The sequence below is a fragment of the Plecotus auritus genome (genome assembly GCF_963455305.1).
Source record: "Plecotus auritus genome assembly, chromosome: 12".
Taxonomy (NCBI): Eukaryota; Metazoa; Chordata; class Mammalia; order Chiroptera; family Vespertilionidae; genus Plecotus; species Plecotus auritus.
In genome coordinates this window covers 39,818,998-39,842,656 of record NC_137778.1, presented here as the reverse complement: position 1 = coordinate 39,842,656, position 23,659 = coordinate 39,818,998, and the positions used below count along the sequence as shown (strand labels likewise).

Genomic DNA, 23,659 nt, shown 5'->3' with positions numbered 1-23,659 from the left:
ATGACAGTACTGTTCTAAGCACTTTACATATGTGAACACATCTAATCTTCATGGCAACCTGTGAAGTAGATGAGAACACAAGCAAAAAGAAGCTAAGTAACCTCCCCTCGGTCCTCAGCTACCCAGGATGCACCTGGCAGTCTGCTTCCAGCCTGTCTGCTGAACCACACACTCGGGGGCTCTGGCTGCTTAGATGTGAAAGGACTTTAAAGAGAAGGGCACAACTAGATATGTCCTCAGAATGATGAGTCTGAAGATCTGTAACTCCACATTACTCGAAACACTTAAAAAACCTTAACGTTCCAAACCCTACATGGAAAATAAACACTTCTCTGAAATAATTCCTCATGTGTAAAAAAAGGACTGAAAGACCAACCTATTAAGGAACTGCTCGGTGAGGTTCTGCTGCTGGTCAGGCCCATCCTCCTGATTGACACCTCCTTCAAGCAGCATCTGCTGGTATATCTGTCGCTGTTGCTCCTTCTGTTCTAAATGCTGTTGATAGCGTAATCTTTGCCTGTAATATTCTTGAAATTGTTCTGTTGAGTCTCGAAGCTTTAAAATTTTAGAAAAATATATTTGAGCAGACTGTGATTGAATATGTTCCTACTCAAAAGTAACTTCTGTAATGCTGAATAAAATATACAATTAGCTATATTTAACAATTAGAAAACACTAAATATATTGCACTTTGAAAAATAGCATCCATGAGTCTTAACAGTCAAGTAGATTGGTCAGCTGCTGTTTCCACAGCAAGAGACTGACCAAAATGAATGGCCATCCTGGATCCTTAACTAACCCAAGATAAAAATACAAATTATAGTGGTCACAAGGGGAACATGGTTAGAGAATGTGAAAGTAGATAAAGACTAATAAGACTCTACCTACATTACTTGAAAAAAAGTTACTGAGGGATTGCGTTAATATCCAATAAACACAATATTAACCTTGTCCAATATACTTAATTTAAGCAAGTAAATTGTTTAATAAGTTACTCTAGAGAGAAACTTACAAAATTTCCCTCAAAAACAATACTTCAGTTCAGGTTTCATATGGGATAAATGGGTGTTCAACTTAGCAGTCTCAGCATTCCTACTTCACTCCTCTAAAAGAACTGTATAGCACTCACTCACAGGACTTAAATATTTACTGAATTCCATTATCGGCACTATGGTACTAGTATGTTTTGGTATTCTAATTTCCCTTGTGCTTTCTTCTTTGACCCACTGGTTAAGAGTGTTATTGCATTTTGACAAATTTGTGAATTTTCCTTCTGTTATTAATTTCTAGCTTCATTGCATTGTGGTCAGAGAAGATACTTTGCATGATTTCAACCTTTTTAAATTTATTGAACTTTGTTTTGTGTCCCATCATACGGTTTATCCTGAGGAACACTGCATGCGCACTTGAGGAGAACGTGTATTCTGCTATTGTTGGGGTGTTTTATAGATGTCTGTTAGGTCTAGATGGTTTATACTGTTGTTAAAGTCTTCTATATCCTTAATGATAGTTTGTTTAGGTGTTTTATCCATTATGGTAAGTGGGGTATTAAGTCTCCAAATATTACTGCATAACTGTCTATTTCTCCCTTCATATATTTGCTTCATATATTTTGGGGTTCTATTGTTTGGTACGAATATGCATTTGTATTTTCAATAGTACTTTTTCTACTTCACTCTAAATACTATTACTTCTTACAAAGAGAGTCACACTAAAGCAGCAGTTGCCAACCTTTCGGACCCCGCGGACCACCGGTTGGCGACTGCTGCTCTAAAGGACACTGGGGTAGTAAGTATTACCTCATTTTTTTCTTGCCTGTCTGGTCCTGGATTCTGTGCTCCATTTGCAGGCTCTTTTTCTGAAACTGAACTCTGGCCCAGGATTTCACTGTTGATAGGTCGCTGTGCCTCAACAGGTGTATCACTTCTTCCAGAAAGGTGCAGGAAAACAAAAGGGAAGGGGTGGGGATGACGGAAAATATATTTTAGTTAGAGAAATTTTAATTTAAAATAATTAACAGCCCAGCTGGCATGGCTCAGTGGTTGAGCATCAACCTATGAACCATGAGATCACGGTTCAATTTCCGGTCAGGGCACATGTCTGGGTTGCAGGCTCGGTCCTCAGTGTGGGGCATGCAGGGGGCAGTCAATCAATGATTCTCTCTCATCATTGATGTTTCTATCTCTCTCTCCCTCTCCCTTCCTCTCTGAAATCAATAAAAATATATTTAAAGTAAAATAATTAACATTTAACATTTGATAGGCCAGACGTCACAATAGAGGGTTCAGGAAAGCAGAGCTAGCTAGTCATGTTCACAAAGGCATCACTGGTTAGGAGCCTTGGACTCGCAGGTACCTGAACATACATACACACATGCACCGAGAGGAGGAAGTAGAAAGACCTGGGAAGAGTTTTTAGCTACTAGGCTTTAAACTGGTAATGACCATAACATAAGTAGAACTTGTAAGAGTTGTTAACTGTACAGAGATAGAATCAAATGACCTTCATAAAGTAACATGTGATTTAATTTTGAAATTTATACAACACTTCCATATGTATTATCTCATTTAACTTTCATAATAACCTGTGAAATAGAATTCCCATTTCACAGATGAGGATACAGATTTAAAAAACAAGTGATTTTCCTAAAATTGCACAGCTAGTAAATAAAGCTTGGACTTGAGTCCAGGTCTTCACACTCCCAAGCCAACGCTGGCCCATGCCTAAGGATTGTTGTTGTTGTTGTTGTTGTTGTTTTAAAATATATATATTTTATTGATTTTTTACAGAGAGGAATGGAGAGGGAGAGGAATACAGAGCCAGAAACATCGATGAGAGAGAAACATCGATTCAGCTGCCTCCTACACAATCCCCACTGGGGATGTGCCCGCAACCAAGGTACATGCCCTTGACCGGAATCAAACCCGGAACCCTTCAGTCCACAGGCCGACGCTCTATCCACTGAGCCAAACTGGCCAGGGCAATGAATACCAACATCAAACATGTAGGAGTCTCTTCATGTGGCATCTTTAACATAATTGAGCTTCCCAATATTGTTTTACTTACACCTCAAATATTTTTTTAAAACAAGGTAAACTTTTTCCAAAGTAAATGTTTATACTTTATCCAGAGCACAACAGCTCTCCTATAGCATGTTATGATCACCAGTCAAGGCACATACAAGAATCAACCAATGAATGCATAAATAAGGGGAACAACAAATCTCTCTCTCTCTCCCAAATCAATAAAAAAATTTTTTAAGGAAAATACATCCACCCACATCCACACACAACCATTAGATTATCTCAGACTTGTGGAGATTTCCTAATTTTTTATGAGCAAAATCTTACCGTTCAGGGGATTCCTCATAAATACTGTGACATTCTGTATTCTCAAGCATGAGACTTCTACTGAGGTTTTGTACCCCTGGATAATGGAAGTTAGCAAAGGAGTGTGACATTGGAGAAGTTTTGTTCCCAAGGTCTGAGATTCTCTTATCGTGACTGGTCAGTCCACAGGTGAGGCCATCTAAAGCAGGATTCAGAGAGCGGGTCATATAGGCATCAGCTGATTGAGGCCTTCTCATTGGAGATGATGGATAGGGAGAAAGTTTGCTGATAAGAGGAGTCAAAAGATCAGCGTATGCAGCTTTTGTGGGTTTCAGGAGTTTATCAACATGAATATTAAGCATTTTCTGTTCAAAAGCACAAGAGAAGACAGAAGAGGGGAGATTTTGAAGCCATGACAATAAACTCAGATCCAAATCGTCACAACCATTGCCACATAAGAGGTCGATGCCAAGAAGTACTTCACTTTCTGTGATTTCTTCTCCGGTTGCTTTACTTTGACAAAACTCAACGCAGCACTCATAAAGGAGGCCCTTCATTACCAGCTGAAATAAACGATTATGACTTGCTTTAAAACCTGCCTCACTTAGCTTCCTATCAGCAGGAATGAATTCTGCAACCATGACACAAGCCTCTTCGAAACAGTGAACTCGTGCCGTGCTGGGATTCCAGTCCTTAAATTCGGCGTGATTGGTCAGACGAGGCAAAGTCAAAAGCAAACAGAGCTTGCTATAATCATCTTTAGAGGGGCAGTACTCTTCCAGGGCATGTAAACACTGCACGGCTTCTTGCATGGTGAATTCCAGCTGTACGAAGACATAAGTTATCACCATGGAGAGATGCAAGATATGAAAGCAACGAGTGTTTCATTCAAACACAACGATACTTCACAAACTGTCATAACCTGTTCAGCTGCAAAAGGATAACCTCTAGTGTCCCAGAATACTCTTAGGATTTTTAGAATATTTAACAACTTTCAAAGCAGACACCAAAATATTTTTCACTACTAAAATAAAAAGATTAAAGTATTTCATTAATTAGCACATTAAGCTTTTATCTACTAGTATAAAAACAGTGTTGTAATTCAGGCTTGACTATTATTTTCAAATGTATAATTTTAAGGGTAATAATTGAGTTTTCTAAAAATGAAAACTGACGCAAACCAATATTCAATTGTCTATATAACTTGCTGTCACTCCAGCTTATCCAAAAAGCAAAAGAGCCGTTCTCAAACTTGCCTAGGAAAATGTGTGTGGGGAAAGAGAGAGAATCAAGAGAGGGAACAGTGGACAGTCCATTTGCTACAAGAACCATGCAGAGACAGAACAAAAGGAGGCCTAGCTGAGAGACCAATTACAATAACTTGTATAGTAAATGTGATATTAGTCATAAGCTATTATTTATTTTTACTTTTTTCCATAAGCTCTTAACGATGTAAGGAACCTTACAGCTTACGTACTCCAGCTTTTATATCTTACATGTAGGAAAAGGTAGGATGCATACTTAATCAAAGTAATTCAATGAATGGTGAAGACAATAAAAATTAGGGCTGTGACTTACAATCCAGTGTTCTTTCACTTTTAAACATCATTATCTGGCAAACATTTCTCTATTATATATGAAAGTCCTCACTGTAATTTCTTTATGGTTTATCTCAATGAAAACTTACTGGCACTTAATGAAAGTTTCACTGGTTTTAGATGTAACCATAACTAATATTAAAACTTGAATAGTAATTCTCTAATCAAAAAGAATTTAGTATCATTGAACTGATATTGTCATAAAGATAACCATTTTATCAAAACACCATCTCTGCATCAAAGGAAATATGAGCAGACAGAAAGAGGCAAACACAGTCCACTTCTGCGACGAGAGAAGAAGCACTGATGTCGAGTCATCAAGTCAAACCTCTATTGCTGCCCAAACCACCGGAACAGGACGGCAGCACGTTCTCGCCCACCAGCCAGCCATTCAGTTACCATCTCTGCCTACGTCACGGGAAGAATGTAGCCTCACCACAGGCAGAAAGTACTACAACTGCTAAGGAGCAGAGCTTACCCGATCGTGGCTCAAAAACTCATGACACTAATCTTTTGTCTTAGTGAATAAAAAGTACTTATGACTAAAACAAGACTAGGGCGCAAACCTTCAGGAATAAAAATCTTACATGCTGGGGCTCATCTTCTGCTGACATTGCATTGTTAACACATAAAGCTTCTAAAAACTTCTGCTTCAGGATAATGTAACGGAACCTGCGGAAAATAAAGTATGAAGCATTAAAATGATTAAAAAGCTGAATTACAGCAATGTCAAAGACTGGAAATGGAACTCAAGTTCCTGAAGCTGTTAAAACAAGCTAAGTGTGTCTTAAAGAAGTAATTATTTATTTTAAAAAAGAACTTTAAAGTTTCTAATTTTCCAATGTCTCATAAATCAAATGTAATTGTAAGTTACTATAGGTACCTTTGCTTTCAGGAAATTCTTAAAATATTTTATGAAGCTTATCACACTGAAGCCATAATAAAAATAATTTCAGTAGCAAGTAGTCACAATTTAATCCTAGAAGGAAGGATTTATATTTCCAAAATTAATTCTAAACAAAAATCAAGTTCTTATGGAAGATGTCAAATGTAACATAATATGAAATCAAAATTCAGTAGGGGGTGTGCAGGAAGCAGCCCATCAATGTTTCTCTCTCATCGATGTTTTTCTCCCTCTTTCTCCCTTCCTCTCTAAAAAATATCAATAAACACGTTAAAAAATAGCAAGTTATAAAACATTAATTAAAACAACCTTCAGATGAAATCTTACCTTTTTTTGTCAAATTTTTCCATACATTCTAGAGGCTGAATGAACTGAAGAACTTCATCCCATTGACCATCAAGGATGAGCTGCCTATATAAAGGGAAAATCCATGTATTCATCAAATCTGGGTCACACTAATTAAAGCAGAATAGATGACAAGATAGCATTAAAGCTTCAGTCTGAAGTCTGTAATGGGATGAACTTTTTACTTGGTTCCTCAACCACTATAATAAAAAGAATTTTTTTACGACTGATTTGTAACAACCTATGCTATACGAGAAGAATCTGTGAATCTACAACCACTCCTCATTCTAACATGTGTGTGTGTTTTTTTCATTACTCTCCATTACTTACGGGCCAGTGTGTGGTATGTCCCTGTCCCAGTGTTTCTCAGCTGGGGACAATTTAGCAATGTCTGGAGATACATGTGGTTGTCACAACTGAGGTGCCACTGACATCTACTGGGCATAGGTCAGAGATGCTGCTGAATACCCTACAACGCACAGGATGCCTCACCCCCAAGGACATGCACAACAAAGGATTATCTTGCACAAAACGTTAACAGTGCAGAGGTTGAAAAATCCTGCTCTAAATTGTGAATCATCTTTGAGGCAGTTAGTACTAAAGTCTAGAATGAAAACAGGAAGGAGTAAGATCAGGTTTCATTCTACTTTAGGTTCTATGGGAACTTTGAAGTTACAGGGCATTCCTATTGCTGCTCTTCTTTTATAACAGCAATTTCCCTCCTTTTGGATATTTTGAACAGTAAGATTTAAAAAGGAAGGGATGGCCAAAACCGGTTTGGCTCCGTGGATGGAGCGTCAGCCTGCGGACTGAAAGGTCCTGGGTTCGATTCCGGTCAAGGGCATGTACCTTGGTTGCGGGCACATCCCCAATGGGAAGTGTGTAGGAGGCAGCTGATCGATGTTTCTCTCTCATCGATGTTTCTAGCTCTCTATCCCTCTCCCTTCCTCTCTGTGAAATATCAATAAAATATATTAAAAAAAAAAAAAACTTTAGAAAAAAAAAAAAAGGAAGGGATGGCAGAAGGATCTACACAGGATTGCCAACTTCTGATTCTGCAAAGAAGGAATATTAATAAAAAGCAATCGCAATATAAATATCATAATCATTCTATAAAGGGGCATTTTAATATTTAAAACTGTAGGAAAGCCCAGCCGGTGTGGCTCTGCCTGAGCATCAACCTATGAAACAGGAGGTCACAGGTTCCATTCTGGGTCAGGGCACAGGCCCGGGTTGTGGGCTTCATCCCCAGTAAGGAGCACGCAGGAGGCAACCGATCAATGATTTTCTCTCATCATTAATGTTTTTATCTCTCTCTCCCTCTCCTTTCCTCTCTGAAGTCAATAAAAATATAAAACTTTAAGAAGAAAAATTGTTAATAAATAAATAAATAAATGTAGGAAGGAGACCATTTCAAAGGCCAGCCCTTTAAGATGAATACATTTGGTTTAATGAAAAACTTACTATTTTGTAATTCCATGCATTTTTCCTCAGACCAGCAAAACTTCTTCACAAACCAACAGGTTTCAAGGGGGTATTTGAGAGCCACTCTAAATTGAAAGACAAGGCCAGGCGGCCTGAGGATTGGTTCCTAACATACTGTGGGCTAAGCTCCCCAGTGTGGGGTGTGCAGGAGGCAGACAATCAATGATTCTCTCTCATCATTGATGTTTCTCCCTCTCTCTCTCTCCCCCTCTCTTTCTCCCTCCCTCCCTCCTTCTTTTCCTCCCTCCCTCCTTCCGCCCTCCTCCCTCAAATTAAAAAAAAATTTTTTTTAAGTTCCTTTTCTATGAACTAGGACCACTTCATTTCTTAAGGCTTTCCAAATCATAAAATGCCACATGTCCAAGAATCTGTACAACTTGTCAAGGATATTTGGTATTTTTATCACGTAAGCATAAAATACATTTCTGTCCAGAAATTTGGGCTTTTCTTTTTCTGTCCAATTCAAGTTAGGATATATTTAGCTTTCCATTTTGGCAAACGTTAATTCCCTTTTGCTCTGCAATTCCATTTCCAAGAATCTTGTTCTAATACAAGATACAGAAAAAAAGATGCTCAGTAGAGCATTTATTTAAGAAAACTTGAAAACAATTTATTGTCTAAAAATAGAGGAACCATTAGGAAATTAGTAAAATCTGAAAATTTGTATAGTATAAATTTGCAGTCACATAGAGAATCCTTATGATGTTAATGGATAAAGCAGGATACTAAACTATAAATGCAGTATTTTTTCTTAATTGCTGTTATTTTTTAATATGCACAGAAAATTATTAGTAGAGCATCTAGATGGTAGGGTGATTTTTCTTCCTTATTTTCTGTATTTTCTATAACGAATATGTTTATATAATGAGAATGTTTTATTTCTATGACTAAAAAATGATATTTCAGAAATATTTTATCTTTCTGGAGTCCCTGCTTCCTTAATCAATTATTTCTTTTAACAATGCCACAACCACAATGTAGCTGTAACTCCGTTTTTTTAATGGACTTATAGATCTTGCTACTGAAACCATTCTACAGAAAACATTGTTTGGTAAATGTTCTAATATAAACACAAACATTTTTTTAAATGTTACTTACATAGCCGTTTCATGACTATAAAGAACTACCTGTGTTATACATATTACCTTATTGATACTTAACATTGCTTTAAAGGAGCCACACACCTCACAGCTAATGAATTCATACCTCAGGAAAAGCATATCATCTGAAAACAGGCCGTTTATGACTCCACTTTCCTTCTCAAGAGCCAACATACTAATGTGAAGCTTCTTTGAGTTCAAAAAGTCTAACATTAGCTTAATGATTTCGACCTCTTTGACATTCACTGTTTCTTCAGCCGTCATGTTGGTAGCCTAAATATTAAACAGAACAAAACAAAAATTAATCCTATTGCTTCATGTCCAAGTGTTACTGTCTGGAAAGTACACATAACAGGCTTCTTGGAAATATTTAGTTCAGATATTTAAAGTGAAATTGTAATACTTATCAAAACCAAGTCATTCTTTAAGGGGTAACAAAGGTATGACTCTGATTTTTTAAGTCCTTATCTTTGAGAGATACACTTTGGAATACAGATTAACTGATATAAAGTCTGTGATTTGCTTCAAAATAATACAAGAAGAAGGGAGTGGGAGGAGATAAAGATGGAACAAGAATAATCATGACTATTGAAGCAGGGCAATGGGTAATGGAGGTTCATTTGCTATGGTTTGAATGTTTGTGTCTCCCAAAATTTGTAAATTGAAATCCTAATCCCCAAAGTGATGGTTTTGGGAGGTGGGGCTTATGGGAGATGATTAGGTCATGAGGTCAGGGCTCTCATGACTGGGATTAGAGCGCTTATAAAAGAGGCCCCAGCTGGGGGGGGGGGGCAATGGTAAGATATGTACACATATAATACCTTAATAAAAAATTTGAAAAAAAAATAAAAAAAAAATAAAAGAGGCCCCAGAAATCTGGCTCAACTCTTCCACCTTATGAGGATACAATGAGAAGTCAACAGCCAGCAAGCAGGAAGAGGGCCCTCATCAGAACCTGACCATACTTATGCTGGATTTTTAGCCTCCAAAACTGTGAGCAATGAATTTTCACTACTTATAAGCCACCAATCAATGGTTTTCTGTTACAGCAAATCAGATGGATTAGGACAATATTATTCTTTCTACTCTTACACATGTTTAAAATTTGCCCTAATAAAAAATACTTAGAAAGTTACTAATAAACAAACTATGTTTAGCTGTGTCATAAATACCTTGTCCTAGGTATTCATACTCATCCCATAAGCATTTATTGGCTTTTCTCTGTGACAGGCCCTGTCCTGTACTCGGAAGACACTGGCCCTATCCTTAAGAAGCTTACCGTATAGTCTAGCAGCAACATGTAAAATATTGCCCCCTGTATTTTAGAACCAAACAACACAAGACTGGTTAAAATATGCAACTTTAAGTTATATTGGTACTATCAACCTAAACAATGATATTTTAACTCTCTAAAATCCCTTCTAGCCCTCGCTGGTTTGGCTCGGTGGATAGAGCATCAGCCTGCGGACTAAAGGGTCCCAGGTTTGATTCCAGTCAAGGGCACATGCCTGGGCTGCAGGCTCGATCCCCAGTGGGGGGCGTGCAGGAGGCAGCCGATCAATGATTCTCTCTCATCATTGATGTTTCTATCTATCTCTCCTTCTCTAAAATCAATAAAAATATATTTTAAAAAAACCCTTCTAACTCTTATTACCTACTAGAGGCCCGATGCACGAATTCATGCACCAGTGGGGTCCCTTGGCCTGGCCTGCAGGATCCTGCCGAAACTGGCTCTCTGACATCCCCTGAGGGGTCCCAGATTGCGAGAGGGTGCAGGCCAGGCTGAGGGACCCCACTGGTGCACAATCATGGCTGGTGAGGGACACGGGAGGTTGGCTAGCCGGGGAGGGACTGCAGGAGGGCTCCAGGGCATGTCTGGCCTACCTTGCTCAGTCCCAATCGGCTGGACCCTAGCAGCAAGCTAACCTACCAATCAGAGCGTCTGCCTCCTGGTGGTCAGTGCACATCATAGAGAGCGGTTGAGCAGTCTTAGCATATCATTAGCATATTACACTTTGATTGGTTGGACGGACGACCAGACACTTAGCATATTAGGCTTTTATTATATAAGATATAACTTTATAGTGATAAACTGAGCATACTGGTCATGAATTCATAAAGATTTAGAACTAGGAAGAATTCTGAAGATCATTAGGTCAAAATTCTCATTTTACATATGAAGTCACACAAGTTAAATGGTCCAAGTTGCTGCAGTTTTCAAATGTTAAGGCTCAGAGCAATACAAACAACCACCTGAAGGGGACTAGCTACAAAGAAACATCAGCTGGAACAGACTGTAAGCATATCTTTCTCACAGGACCAACTAACTTTAACCAAGCTCACAGAAACAGAAACACATACAGGTATGAACAAGGTTATTTTTTTCAATTTGTTTACTATTTTTTCAATTTATTTCTTCATAATGTGAAGTGCAAATTTCTAGCAGACCAGAATGCTCCCATCAGATGATGCTCTCCTACACAGAGAAGGTGGTAGGGTACACAAGGGACAGTGCCTGGGAAGATAGTTCTATGACTCAAATATTTAGTGATATCAGACTAAGCTGATCTCACACATCCACCTCGGCAGTAAAGACATGCCTGCTTCAGGAGACAGACAAATCCCAAATCTCTCTCCCAGCAAGCCAGCCACCTGACTCCTCATGCTTTGGGTTTCCCTTTGCTGTCTTCTGAGCTTACCCTCCTGTTCATAGACTTTATCCAAAAGACAGTAAATTTAATGGTATTTCCACTCACTGACTTCTAACCACATTTCAGAACTGTCTCCCTGAGATTACTCCTAGAGCACAATGATTAGCAATTTGAGCATTCCCCAAATCTTCAGATAATTTTTCTTAGCCAAGGAATGGCTTTCACTAATTAAACTCTCATAAAAAAATCATACTTCCCCACTGCATCTCTAAGTTCTTAAAGGGCACTATGTACCAACAATGCAACTTCAGGCAGAATTAAGACTACAATTTTCTGATGTTGTTCAATACATGCAATGATATTTAACATTTTATAGGTTACGTATTATTCAACATTCAGTCTAAATATTAGGTAACTCTGGAGTTACTATGAATTTATAGCAATAGACATATGTGAAATCATAACTACAAGTTTAATGCTGCCATCATTTCAGTCAATAAAACCTAAAAGAAATGCATTCTTACAAATACATATTTTACATTGAGTCTACATTTAAATTTTGAATAGATACAGAAAACGTATCCTAGTTAACCTAGAATTGGTCAGGATTTTGAAAAATTAATTTTAAAAGACAAGATTTAATTCTATACTCTGAAATTCCCAATAGAGATGTATTGTATTTTAATCACTCAATCCATAATTTTAATTCTTATAAACTTCACTGTTGCTGTATACAATATAAAACATAGGCATGTGCTTGATGACTATATCTCAGAATTATTCTTTTCTAACCACCCTGTGTTATTGAAACATTTGAGTGGCTCCAAAATCTTAGCTATATGATTTAGAAATTAGATCACACACACACACACACACACACACACACACACACAGCAGTCCCCCCTTATCTGCAGGGGATACATTCTAAGACCCCCAAAGGATGCCTGAAATCATGGATAGTATCGAACCTTATATATACTATGTTTTTTCCTATATATACATACCTTTTCACTTAAAGGAAGCATGTTATGGCTTCTCTTTGGCCTATCTAAATTGCCAGCTGCACCACTCCTGTGCTGTGGGGCCATTATTAAGTAAAAGAAGGATTACCTGAACACAAGCACTGTCCTACTGCAAAAGTCAGTCTGATAACCAAACAGCTAATAAGTAGCCAACGGTCGAGTAGCGCACAGAGTGAGCGTGGATAAAGTATGACTCACGTAGGGGCAGGATGTGTTGGGACTGTGCGAGATTTCATCATGCTACTCAGAATAGTGCACAATTTAACACGTATGAATGGTTTAGTTCAAAAATCTCCATTTAGTATTTTCAGACTGTGATTGACTACAGGTAACTGAAACCATGGATAAGGGGGACTACTGTAATATCTCTATTATAAAAACCCCTTGGTCATGACGCTGTCATGGTGGAACGACCAAAGACTGGTCACCAGGAGGCTGCATCGAGGGTGGGCAGGGTGCGTGCAGGTGGGCGGGGCTGCGAGCATGGTGAGGCTGCGCAGGTGGGCGGGGCCGTGCGATTTTGCACACTGGGCTTTTAGTTTTTAAAATAATATTTAATTCATAAACAATTTTAATCTCCTTAAACTATCAATCATTACAAAATGAGAATTTTTCTCTAATTCAGAAAAAAAGAACTCAATAATAGCCCTAGCCAGTTTGGATAAAGCATCAGCTTGTGGACTGAAGGGTCCCGGGTTCTATTCCAGTCAAGGGCATATGCCTGGGTTGCGGGCTCAGTCCCCAGTTAAAGGGCATGCAGGAGGCAAGCCGATCAATGATTCTCTCTCATCACTGATGTTTTTCTCTCTCTCCCTCTCCCTTCCTCTCTGAAATAAAAATATATGTATTTTTAAAAAGAACTCAATAATAAATGCTTCTTCCCACCTCCTCAGAGAGGCTATAAATCAGTAAGAATTAACTAGCTTAGTGTAGAGGGCCCCCTGGGAAAGCACATGGGCATTCTTTAATTATTGTCAGCTGAACCCAAGGCGACAGGCAAAGCCGTGTCTTGGATATACATTTACCAAAAAGGCAGATGTGTTACCAGCACTGACTCTTACCTTTGCCCAGGTGTCGGGGAGTGGGCTGTGATATGTAAATCCAGTCTAGCACCGGGAATGAGGGAATGAATAGGACCTGGGCCCACCCAAGCTCCTTTTATCTTAAGTTTTGGTGAAACCCCCTGGTATTTGGGATATAAACAAACAGGCTGCCTCGGCTCTGGGTCACTGTCTCTCCCTCAGAAGAGGACAGTGGTCCACCTGGTTCCCAGCTTTTTCCTTCCATTTTGTGTCTTGTCTTTCTTTCATATTTCCTCAATCCCCAGCCCCTCTACTCAAAGAACCGGATCATCTCTCTTTCCGTGCTGGACACGGAAAAGAGAGACCCCGTCATACTTAGGAACAACTAAAACTATCTTTTAAATGAGATGTACAGACAGCCGGTGTGGCTCAGTGGTTGAGCAGCTACCTATAAACCAGGAGGTCATGAGTGATTCCTGGTCAGGGCATATGCCGGAGTTGCGGGCTCAATCCCCAGTGTGGGGGCATGCAGTAGGCAGTTGATCAGTGATTCTCTTTCATCATTGATGTTTCTATCTCTCCCTCTCCCTTCCTCTCTGAAATCAATAAAAATATATAAAAAATAAATTTTTTAAAAATGAAATGTATATAGTACAAAATGTTAGTTATATTAACTTAAAATATAAAAAAATCAATGAAGAAGTGTCTAAAGAAAAGTACAGAATAGATTTCTAAAAGCCATTAAAAAAATGGAGCTCTGGCCCTTCAATCTAACTACTATTTAGCCAAAGTCAGCTCTCACAGCATCTTAGGTAAACCTGCCAGCTCATGGTACATATGAACAATGACTCACCACTCAGAACTTATGTAGGGCCAAAAATATAGTATATTCCACTAAAAATCAAAAGTAAAATGAGAGAAACTCAGAATGTTTCGGTATTTCCATATTAAATGACAGATTTGTCTGTAAAAATATATCACAAAAACGTTTTCCTTTAAGGAATAAATTTTTACTTATATCCAATACCTGGACTAGGTAAGGTAAGGAAACAAGAGTTTATTAATTTAAATTCCCTATTGTTTAAAGTATTACATATGTCTCCTTTTTCCCCCACTGACCTCTCTCCAGCCGCTCCCACCCGAGTTTTCTTTAATAATAAGTACATCTGGCCCTGACCAGTTTGGCTCAGTGGATAGAGTGTCAGCCTACGGACTGAAAGGTCCCAGGTTCAATTCCGGTCAAGGGCACATACCTTGGTTGGGGGCACATCCCCAGTAGGGGGTGTGCAGGAGGCAGCTGATTGATGTTTCTCTCTCATCGATGTTTCTAACTCTCTATTCCTCTCCCTTCCTCTCTGGAAAAAAAAAATCAACAAAAATATTAGAAAATATATTTTAAAAAATAATAATAATAATAAGCACATCTGGCCCTGACTGGTGTGGCTCAGCTGGTTTAGTGTTGTCTCGTGCACTGAAAAGTCGCCAGTTCGATTCTTGGTCAGGGCATATACCCAGGTTGTGGGTTTGATCCTCGATTGGGGTATGTATTCGGGGGGAGGGGGGGCGGCATTTGATCCAAATAATAATAATAAGCTCATCTGGAAACCAGCTGGAAGGTGGTTAATATTTCAGTACTTAAATAACAATATTCACAGACACTAAATTTCAGATGGACTCTCTATGTGTTTTCATATTGATTCTTATCTTAGTGAAACAAGATTAGAAGAATGTATCAAGGAGGCAGAAATAAAATTATTTTTAGAAATCTAAGATTAAAGATAAAACGTTAACAGTAAGAAAAAAAGATATAATGACAATAGAAATACAGGCAGTCCCCGGGTTACGTCGGACTTGACTTAGGTCATTTCGTGGTTATGTAGCCATCTCCCATTTATTTATATATAAAAAAAACAAAAGTTCCGTCATTTCGACATATGTACATATGTGCTTTATGTTTTTTATTATTTATTTACCACAAGTAAAGGTCAGGAATTGTTATCTTTCTTTTAATTTTTTTTACTGTTTCACTTCATTGCTGCTGTGCCTGTGCTCCATGTGAGTGACGTAGGTGCTTATGTAGGTGGGTTCCGACTTACAGCAAAAATCGCGTTACATAGCGCTGTAGGAACGGATCTCGGTAACCCGAGGACTGCCTGTAGACCAAATTCTATGTACATTTCCATACATAGCTATGGAAAAAGTTTTATGAAAAAAATATCAGTGGTAGCTTTCTAACCAATTATAAATAGATATGATTTAAATGTTCCTTTGCAATGAGATTACTTACTTATAATACACATTAAAAAGGAAGAAAAACATACAAAACTAAAAATCCTTTGGAAGTATAAGGTTAAAGAAATTGGGGTACAGCCACTATAAATTTTGTAGTCAAGAAAAAAGTACTTAAGAAAGGCTCCATTAGTCCACAACTCCATCCTACACAATAAAAAGTACTCTCTTTTAATTTCCAACGATTACAGGATGCCTAATACTGAACTATGGTGCTTTACAATTCCAGTTTGCAGAAAAAAATGTGGATAAGTAAATGAAGTCCTGTGAAGCCACTGAAGAAAAAAAAATCAAACTATAACATAGGACTACTGCACCGTTTCCTTTAAAAAATGAAAAAAGAAAGAAATCTGCTGGCTATTCTTTTGACAAAATAGCATTCCAAAAACTTAGGTTGCTGCCAGGTCATTTAATTGTAAATGTCCAACAGCCTAAAACAGCCTTGGGCAAACTATGGCCTGCAGGCCGGATCCGGCTGTTCTATCCAGTTCTCTTGCTCTCCCCTCCCTCCTTTACTTTGAATTCATATTAGTTCACACAAATACTCCATCCATGCTTTTGTTCTGGCCCTCCGGTCCAGTTTAAGAACCCACCCCTGGCCTAAAAGGAACAGGCCCATATCAGCTGGGAAAGAGACCATCCCCGGCCAGTCTGCAGGTGAGACCACAGCTCCTGTGGCAGCTTGACTACAACCCCATGAGACCTTAAATCAGAGGCACCCAGCTGGTCTGTGCCCAGATTCCAGACCTTCAGAAACACTGCGATTGTTGTTTTAAGCCACTAATTTTAGGGAAAATTTGTTGCACAACAATAGAGAATACAGAACTCCATTTTTTCCCACAGGTAAGAATGTATTTTCTTTCTAATGTCGAACTGAAATCTACTTGTGACTTTCATCTAGTTATGTCTTCAGGGTTAGCATAATACAAGTTTGTTATGTTAAAAACGTACACATATTTAAATCTGACAATAATCGTGTTTATTCCCCTACTTCCTTCAACCATTTTTCAATAGCTTTCATGTCTCCCACCATTCCAGTCATTCTCTTAACATCTGTTAATCTCCCTCTTAAAACACCTCAAATTGAACACAATATACCAGGTGTGGTCTGGTCAGCCACTGTATACAGTGAAACTAACACTTCCCATGATGCAGGCACTCTACAATGAATACAACGAAACAACTAAAATATAAAGAGTACCATAAAAGACTTACAAATGCAATGTAATGGTCTCCTGCTAAGAATGGGTTTGAAGGATTGTTAATATCCTGAGATGCAGAGATGGGAAGGGACAGGGTACTAACATTTATTGTGCATCTACTATGTCAGGCCCTGTGCGAAATACTCCTATATAGTATCTAATTCTTACAATTCTATAATTTCATTTTACAGATGATCACACCAATGCTCAGAGACATTAGGTATTTGTCTAAGGGCACACAGCAGAAAGTACAGCAGCAAGAATGGACCAACAGGCCCTGACCGGTTTGGCTCAGTGGATAGAGCGTCAGCCTGCGGACTGAAAGGTCCCAGGTTCGATTCCGGTCAAGGGCATGTACCTTGGTTGCAGGCACATCCCCAGTGGGAGGTGTGCAGGAGGCAGCTGATCGATGTTTCTCTCTCATCGATGTTTCTAACTCTCTATCCCTCTCCCTTCCTCTCTGTAGAAAATCAATAAAATAATTTTAAAAAGCTTATCACTAAAAAAAAAAAAAAAAGAAAAAAAAAGAATGGACCAAGAGGGTCTATCTGACCATAATCTTGTGACCTTTCCACTACAACATTGTGACATTTCAGGAGTAAAAACAAGAGGACAGAGGGGTGGGAAGGAGCGGGGAGAGGTTAATAGGGTAAAAAAAATTCATATGTAATACTTTAAACAATGAAGAGTTAAAACAAAAAACACAAGAGGACATAATTAGGATTCAAGAAATCTTGAGCCTAATTTACCTTAGAAATGAGTGAGAAATTGTCCATATTATCTTTTTGTTTTAATATAAAAACAATATATTTTGCCCAGCCAGAGTGGTTTAGTTGGTTGAGCATTATCCTGTTCAACAAAAGGTTGCCAGATTGATCCCAGATCTTTATGTTTCTCTCTCACATCGATGTTCCCCTCCCCTTCCTCTCTCTATACATGTCCTTGGGTGAGGATTTAAAAACAAATAGTATGGCCCTGACCGGTTTGGCTCAGTGGATAAAGCATCTGCCTGCGGACTGAAGGGTCCCAGGTTCGATTCCGGTCAAGGGCATGTACCTTGGTTGTGGGCACATCCCCAGTAGGGAGTGTGCAGGGGACAGCTGATCCATGTTTCTCTCTCATTGATGTTTCTAACTCTCTATCCCTCTCCATTCCTTTCTGTAAAAAATCAATAAAATATATTTAAAAAACAACAACAAATAGTATGGCAATAATGCTGTTATTTAAGAAAAGAAAAAGAAAAGAAACAATATATTTTATCCAAGTCTTCAAGTGAAATTGATGGCAACTCCATAAGTATGTGCCATGTTACCTGACCACAGATTTATCATACTCATGCACATAACAGCTTATCTCTAACACTGCAAATACTCCTGTTTGAAAACCACAGGACAAAGTAAACTATTTCTCTGTAAATCAAGAACCAATAACCCACACTGAGGATTATTTAATACCAAATGAAACTCGTCACCGTTATTTGCCACAGCCTTATTTTCTAAATATGAGAACCTCCTACAGAAAGCAAGAACACATCCCTGACCCACATATAGGGAGGAAACACCCTTTTCTCCATGTCACACAGTAATCAAGGACCTCTGTGGTGGAGTAAAACTGCACCTTAATAGTTCCCAGGAGCCTTTTAAGGCCATTGTAAGAAATAAGGTCCTGAACCTGAAAATGCTAACTAGATCAAGCAGAAAATGTTAATTACCCTTGCCAATGCTCCACTCTATTAAAAGGCAATCAATTGGTGCCTTTTTTTTTCCAGAGTGCTTTCAAATACATTATTTTGTTCAACTTCAGAGCTTATTTCCAGACTAAAACAACAGCAGGTATTATCCCCATTTTACAGATCTAGAAATCAGAGTCAATAGAAGGGTAAGTAGCTCTTCCAAGATTGTAATCAGCAGCAAAGGGAAACTTAAATCCTGGCTGTCTGACTTCCGGGTTACTGATCTACTACGGAAAACTGCATCTTTTCATACTTATTTTGAAGTGTTTCTCAAGCTGTAGCGTATATCAAGCTGTCCATTCAGTAAGTACTTGATAAATTCCATTTCACACACAGAAGAGTCTGAACACAGTAATGTAAGTAGGAACATAGGCTAATACCCCTTTTCTCTCTGATACATTCCCACTACTGGCTTTAAAAAAGGGGGCGGGAGGAGACAGAACAGGGAAGTTGGAGGGTGGGAGATAAACAGTTTAAAATCCCTTCACACAAAAATTACATAATTAATATACCTAAAACTGATATGATACTGTATGTCAACTGTAATTGAAAAGAATTTAAAATTCATATATAATAGCAGTTCATTATATATGAACATATATAAATTCAAGGTGTTACTTTAAAGCTAACCATAAATTCAAGGTGTTACTTTAAAGCTAACCATATAGTGTTATGCGTAATTTGTCTTTTCCATCCTTGTGTATTTTTTCTTTTCTGTGTGGAAGCAATCTATCCCCTAAAGCCTAAGGTTCATTACATCTTCCTTCTAAATGAGACCTGGAGAATATGCCAAATAAAGGAAAATGGGCCCTTAGGCATGGCTTCTTTCTAGTAAAATTTCAATGCAAACACATGCCAACACTGGAGACAAAAAAAAAAAAAAAAAAAAAAAATCTACTTGGATTTACCGTGAAAAAAAATTTCCTAGCGCATTAAAAACGACATGTTAACGGCTGTGCCATGAACTTCTTGAAGTATTCTGTGAAGTCTACAACAAAGGGAGGGAAGTAAGTGTTGGGATCACAACCTATGAATCTGGGTGGAACAAAGGCTTCTCCTTCATTATGCAGGGAACCAAGTTGCCAAAAAAAAAAAAAAAAAAGCTCGGCTCAGACACCCCGCGTGGTTAGTGAGCGAGTCTGGGTCCAGAGAAGAAAAAATCAGATGCTGGCCAAACGCCGCCGCTGCCTGCCCCCGCCCCCGGCCCTTTTGGCCAAGGCCTGGCCCCCGAGCTACAGCCCCAACCCCTTCCTCTCCAATACAGGGAACCAGATTAAACCCAGAGCGGGCATTACAGCCTCCCGCATCTCCCAGCAGACGCCCCCCGCCCAGGCTCCACCCCGTCCCCAATTCAGTCGCCGCCCTTCCCTCGGACCCCCGTCCAGATCCCCAAAGGCCGCTCCCGTTGACTACCGATGTGAGAACGACCAAACCCGGCCTCGCGGGGCTGCCCCTCTTCCCCAGCTCCCCAGCCCCGCAGCTCCCCCCTCCTCCCGGCCAAGGCGTGCCCACTTCTCCCGGGCTCGGCGAAGGAGCGAGGAAGGAAGAGTCCGCGCCGTCTGCCCCGCTCCCGCCTCTCGGCAGCAGCGAGGTGGCCACAACCCCGGCGGCCGCTCGGTGCTCAGGGGCGGGCAGAGCCAGGGCGCGGGCGTCGCTGTGCCCCCGGAGCCGGGCTGCAGCGAGGGAAAGGTGTGGTCCCGGGGTGGCGGCCTGGCATCGGCCCCGCCGTTCCCAGGTCCTCATCCCGCGGCGCGGGGGCCTCACCCGCGACCCATCCCACCCGGTCAGCAGCCCAGCGCGCTCTAGACCCCCCACCCCGGCCGCGTGCGCCGCCCTGGGGGTCGCCTGGCTCGCAGCCCGGGCAGGTGGTGACAGGTGGCGACGGGTGACCATGGCAACGCGAGGTGTGCTGCGCGGCCCGAGCCTGCCTCCGCCTCCTGGAGTCACTCACCTGAGGGCGAGCCCGGGGAGGCGGCGGCGGCGGAGAGAGCGGCGGGGAGGCCGGCGGCCGGGGCCCGAAGTGGCCGGCTCCGGGTGGGGCGGGAACGCAAGGGCGGCGGTCTCGGCTTGGCGTCAGTCCTCCCTCCGCCGCGCGTCAGAGCATCAGTCCGTCAGTCCGTCCTTCCTCCGGGCGGCCCCTCCCAGCGCGGCGGCCCTCAGTCCAGCCTCCCGCAGACTGCGGTTGTCAAACGGTGCCGAGCCCGTCCCGACCCCGCCAGCCAATCGCCGCGCTTCCCCGAGGCGCCGCAGGACCCCGCCGCGCGGGGCGGCCAGGCAGGTGCCTGCGCGGAAAGGAGACTCCGGGCAGGACCCTCCGAGCCTGGCGAGGGGAGGACCCGCCTGGACCGACGGGCTCCCGGCCGGCGCTCCGAGGACTAGCTGGACCCGAGGAAGGGCGGGCGTGGCGATTGCGGAAGACCCGCAGCCCCGACGCAGACCCTTTGGCCGCCGGTGACCGTGTGTCCCGAAATAGCGCGTAGGGGGTTGTGGTTTCCCAATGGAGTCCGCTGCGCATTAGAATGGACTCTTAATATGCCTCCTGGATAATTTATGAATACAGGTGAATTAAATAAATCTGGCCTCCTCCTGTTTTCCCAAGCCCCATCCTTCCTGAAAGTGCCAGCAGCTTGGTCAGGGGAGGGTGCCCTTTCTTGATTTTGTGATGACCTGCCTTGAAGGGGTAGGTTTTTTTTTTATTACCCCTTTGGGGTGTAAGCTCATTGGCAGCAAAACCTTACTGCTTCCCACCCCTTCGGTGCAGTATGAGGGCATCCATTATCCAAACCACACTGCATCTGGAAGAGCATCATCTGGACCAATCCAGAAGCGAAGGATGCAGGGTTGATTCGTCTCAAGAATGAACTTTTAACGATAAGAACTCTTAGTTTTTCTTCTTCAAAACACTCTGGGTATTGCCTAGTTGTGTTCCCAGTTTGCAAACTCTAAGGCCCTTGAAAGTCTATCATTTGTTTCTAGCCAGAGCCTTCTGATTCTTTTATACTCGGTGTATAACTAGTATTCCACAAACATCCATGATGCTCAAATGAACTGAATTAAGCACTCAGAGGGTTGTAAAACCATGTAGAAGAGCCGAAACCGGTTTGGCTCAGTGGATAGAGCGTCGGCCTGCGGACTGAAAGGTCCCGGGTTCGATTCCGGTCAAGGGCATGTACCTTGGTTGCGGGCACATCCCCAGTGGGAGGTGTGCAGGAGGCAGCTGATCGTTGTTTCTCTCTCATCGATGTTTCTAGCTCTCTATCTCTCTCCCTTCCTCTCTGTGAAATATCAATAAAATATATTAAAAAAAAAAACAAAAAACCATGTAGAAGAACTAGGGAAGAATGCAGTGACACAAACCTGTACTAGCCAAGAGTGACCTGCGGCTCCCAAAGTGGGGGAAATGTGGTAAAAAGAGACTAGTAAGAATAAGCATCAAATTGGCCCTAGCTGGGTAGCTCAGTTAATTAGAGCATCCATTACCCAGATATGCAAAGATTGCAGGTTCAGTTCCCAGTCAGGGCATGCCAGAATCAACCAATGAATGCATAAATAAGTGGAACAACAAGTTGATGTTTCTCTCCCTGTCTCTCTCTCTCTCAAAACAATTTTTTTTTAGGAAGAATAAACATCAAAAACATTTCTGGAAAGGGAGAATTTGATCCAATTCAAAAAGAATTGCTAGCTTGACGCAAAAGTTTTAAGAAAAATATTTATAACCCTGGTCTGTGTTTCTCAGTGGTTAGAGCATTGGCCCACCCACCCAAGGGTTGCAGGTTAGATCCCCAGCCTGGTCAGGGGGAGTGTGTGTGAGGCAACCAATTGATGTGTCTCTTCCACATTGGTGTTTCTCTCTCTCTCTCTCCCTCTCTCTCTCTCTCTCTCTCTCTCTCTCTCTCTCTTCTCTCTCTCTCTCTCTCTCTCTCTCTCTCTCTCTCTCTCTCTCCTTCTCCCCCTCCCTGTCTCCCTTCCACTCTCTCTAAAAATCAATGGCAAAAAAATATCCTCAGGATTAACAAAAATGAAAAAATATTTCCAAATTCAAGGAAAACAATTATAAGCACAAAAGCTGAACTGTAAAACTTCAATTGTCTAGTCCTGATGAACTCCTGGAAGAAAATCTTCATTAAGAACCCTCTCAATGATAAGTGACCAACAAATAAACACAACTTCATGTCACCTCAGGGGTTGATCTCTAAAACCAAAACAAAAACTGCATAATGTTTATATTGAAAAAGTGGGCAGATATGATATATCCTGGAAATAGTTTGTCAATTACTTAGCGAGTATATTTCACCTGAAAATCCACTTCTCAATCTTGAGTCTCAAATAGTAGCAGTTGCAAGACGCAGAACCTTTTAAATATTTACACATTCAATGGAATCTAGAGTTACTAATTAGGGACAATCTGACAAACATGCAACCACCTATTTGGGCCAGGGTGCTATAAAAAAGGAAGACCCTGGCGTATGGCACTATATTGGTTTTGGCATTCATTAAGCACAGAATGTTTGCCTATGTTCTCATGTAAACCTCACAATCTCCCTTAACATGCCTGTTAATTATTCCCATTTAGAGATTAAGGGGGGAAACTTACCCAAAGTCAAACAGCTGACACGTAGCAGAGCCAAGGTTCTAACCATTCTGACTCTTAAAATCTTTTTCCACTCTATTTCACTCTGCAACAACTGGAAATATTAGCTTCAAGAAAATGGACTTTACTCTGTCAAGTAGAGGGAATAAAAGGTCTTATATCCCTCATATTCTTTTTTTTAATATATTTTATTAATTTTTTACAGAGAGGAAGGGAGAGGGAGAGTTAGAAACATTGATGAGAAACATCGATCAGCTGCCTCCTGCACACCCCCTACTGGGGATGTGCCCGCAACCAAGGTACATGCCCCTCACTGGAATGAAACCTGGGACCCTTGAGTCTGCAGGCCGACTCTCTATCTACTGAGCCAAACCGGTTAGGGCTCCCTC

At 40.8% G+C, this 23,659-nt stretch overlaps 1 protein-coding gene across 3 annotated transcripts in view; it reads right to left on the bottom strand.

Annotated features, from left to right (window-relative positions):
- Nucleotides 1–20,907, bottom strand: part of WDR47 (WD repeat domain 47) — a 36,810-nt gene extending 15,903 nt beyond the window's left edge. The window contains exons 1-7 of one of the 3 annotated variants that reach the window (XM_080647690.1): nt 20,631–20,907; nt 8,868–9,034; nt 6,159–6,242; nt 5,515–5,599; nt 3,351–4,153; nt 1,800–1,923; nt 377–555 (exon numbers count right to left, since the gene is read on the bottom strand). In XM_080647690.1, coding sequence (XP_080503816.1) covers nt 377–555; nt 1,800–1,923; nt 3,351–4,153; nt 5,515–5,599; nt 6,159–6,242; nt 8,868–9,025 — 1,433 coding nt within the window. In that variant the 5' untranslated portion in view covers nt 9,026–9,034; nt 20,631–20,907. Of the gene's footprint in view, nt 1–376; nt 556–1,799; nt 1,927–3,350; nt 4,154–5,493; nt 5,600–6,158; nt 6,243–8,867; nt 9,035–20,630 lie in introns of all 3 variants that reach the window. The other 2 variants (XM_080647688.1, XM_080647689.1) reach the window with 2 other exon arrangements.
- Nucleotides 20,908–23,659: the final 2,752 nt, after the last annotated feature.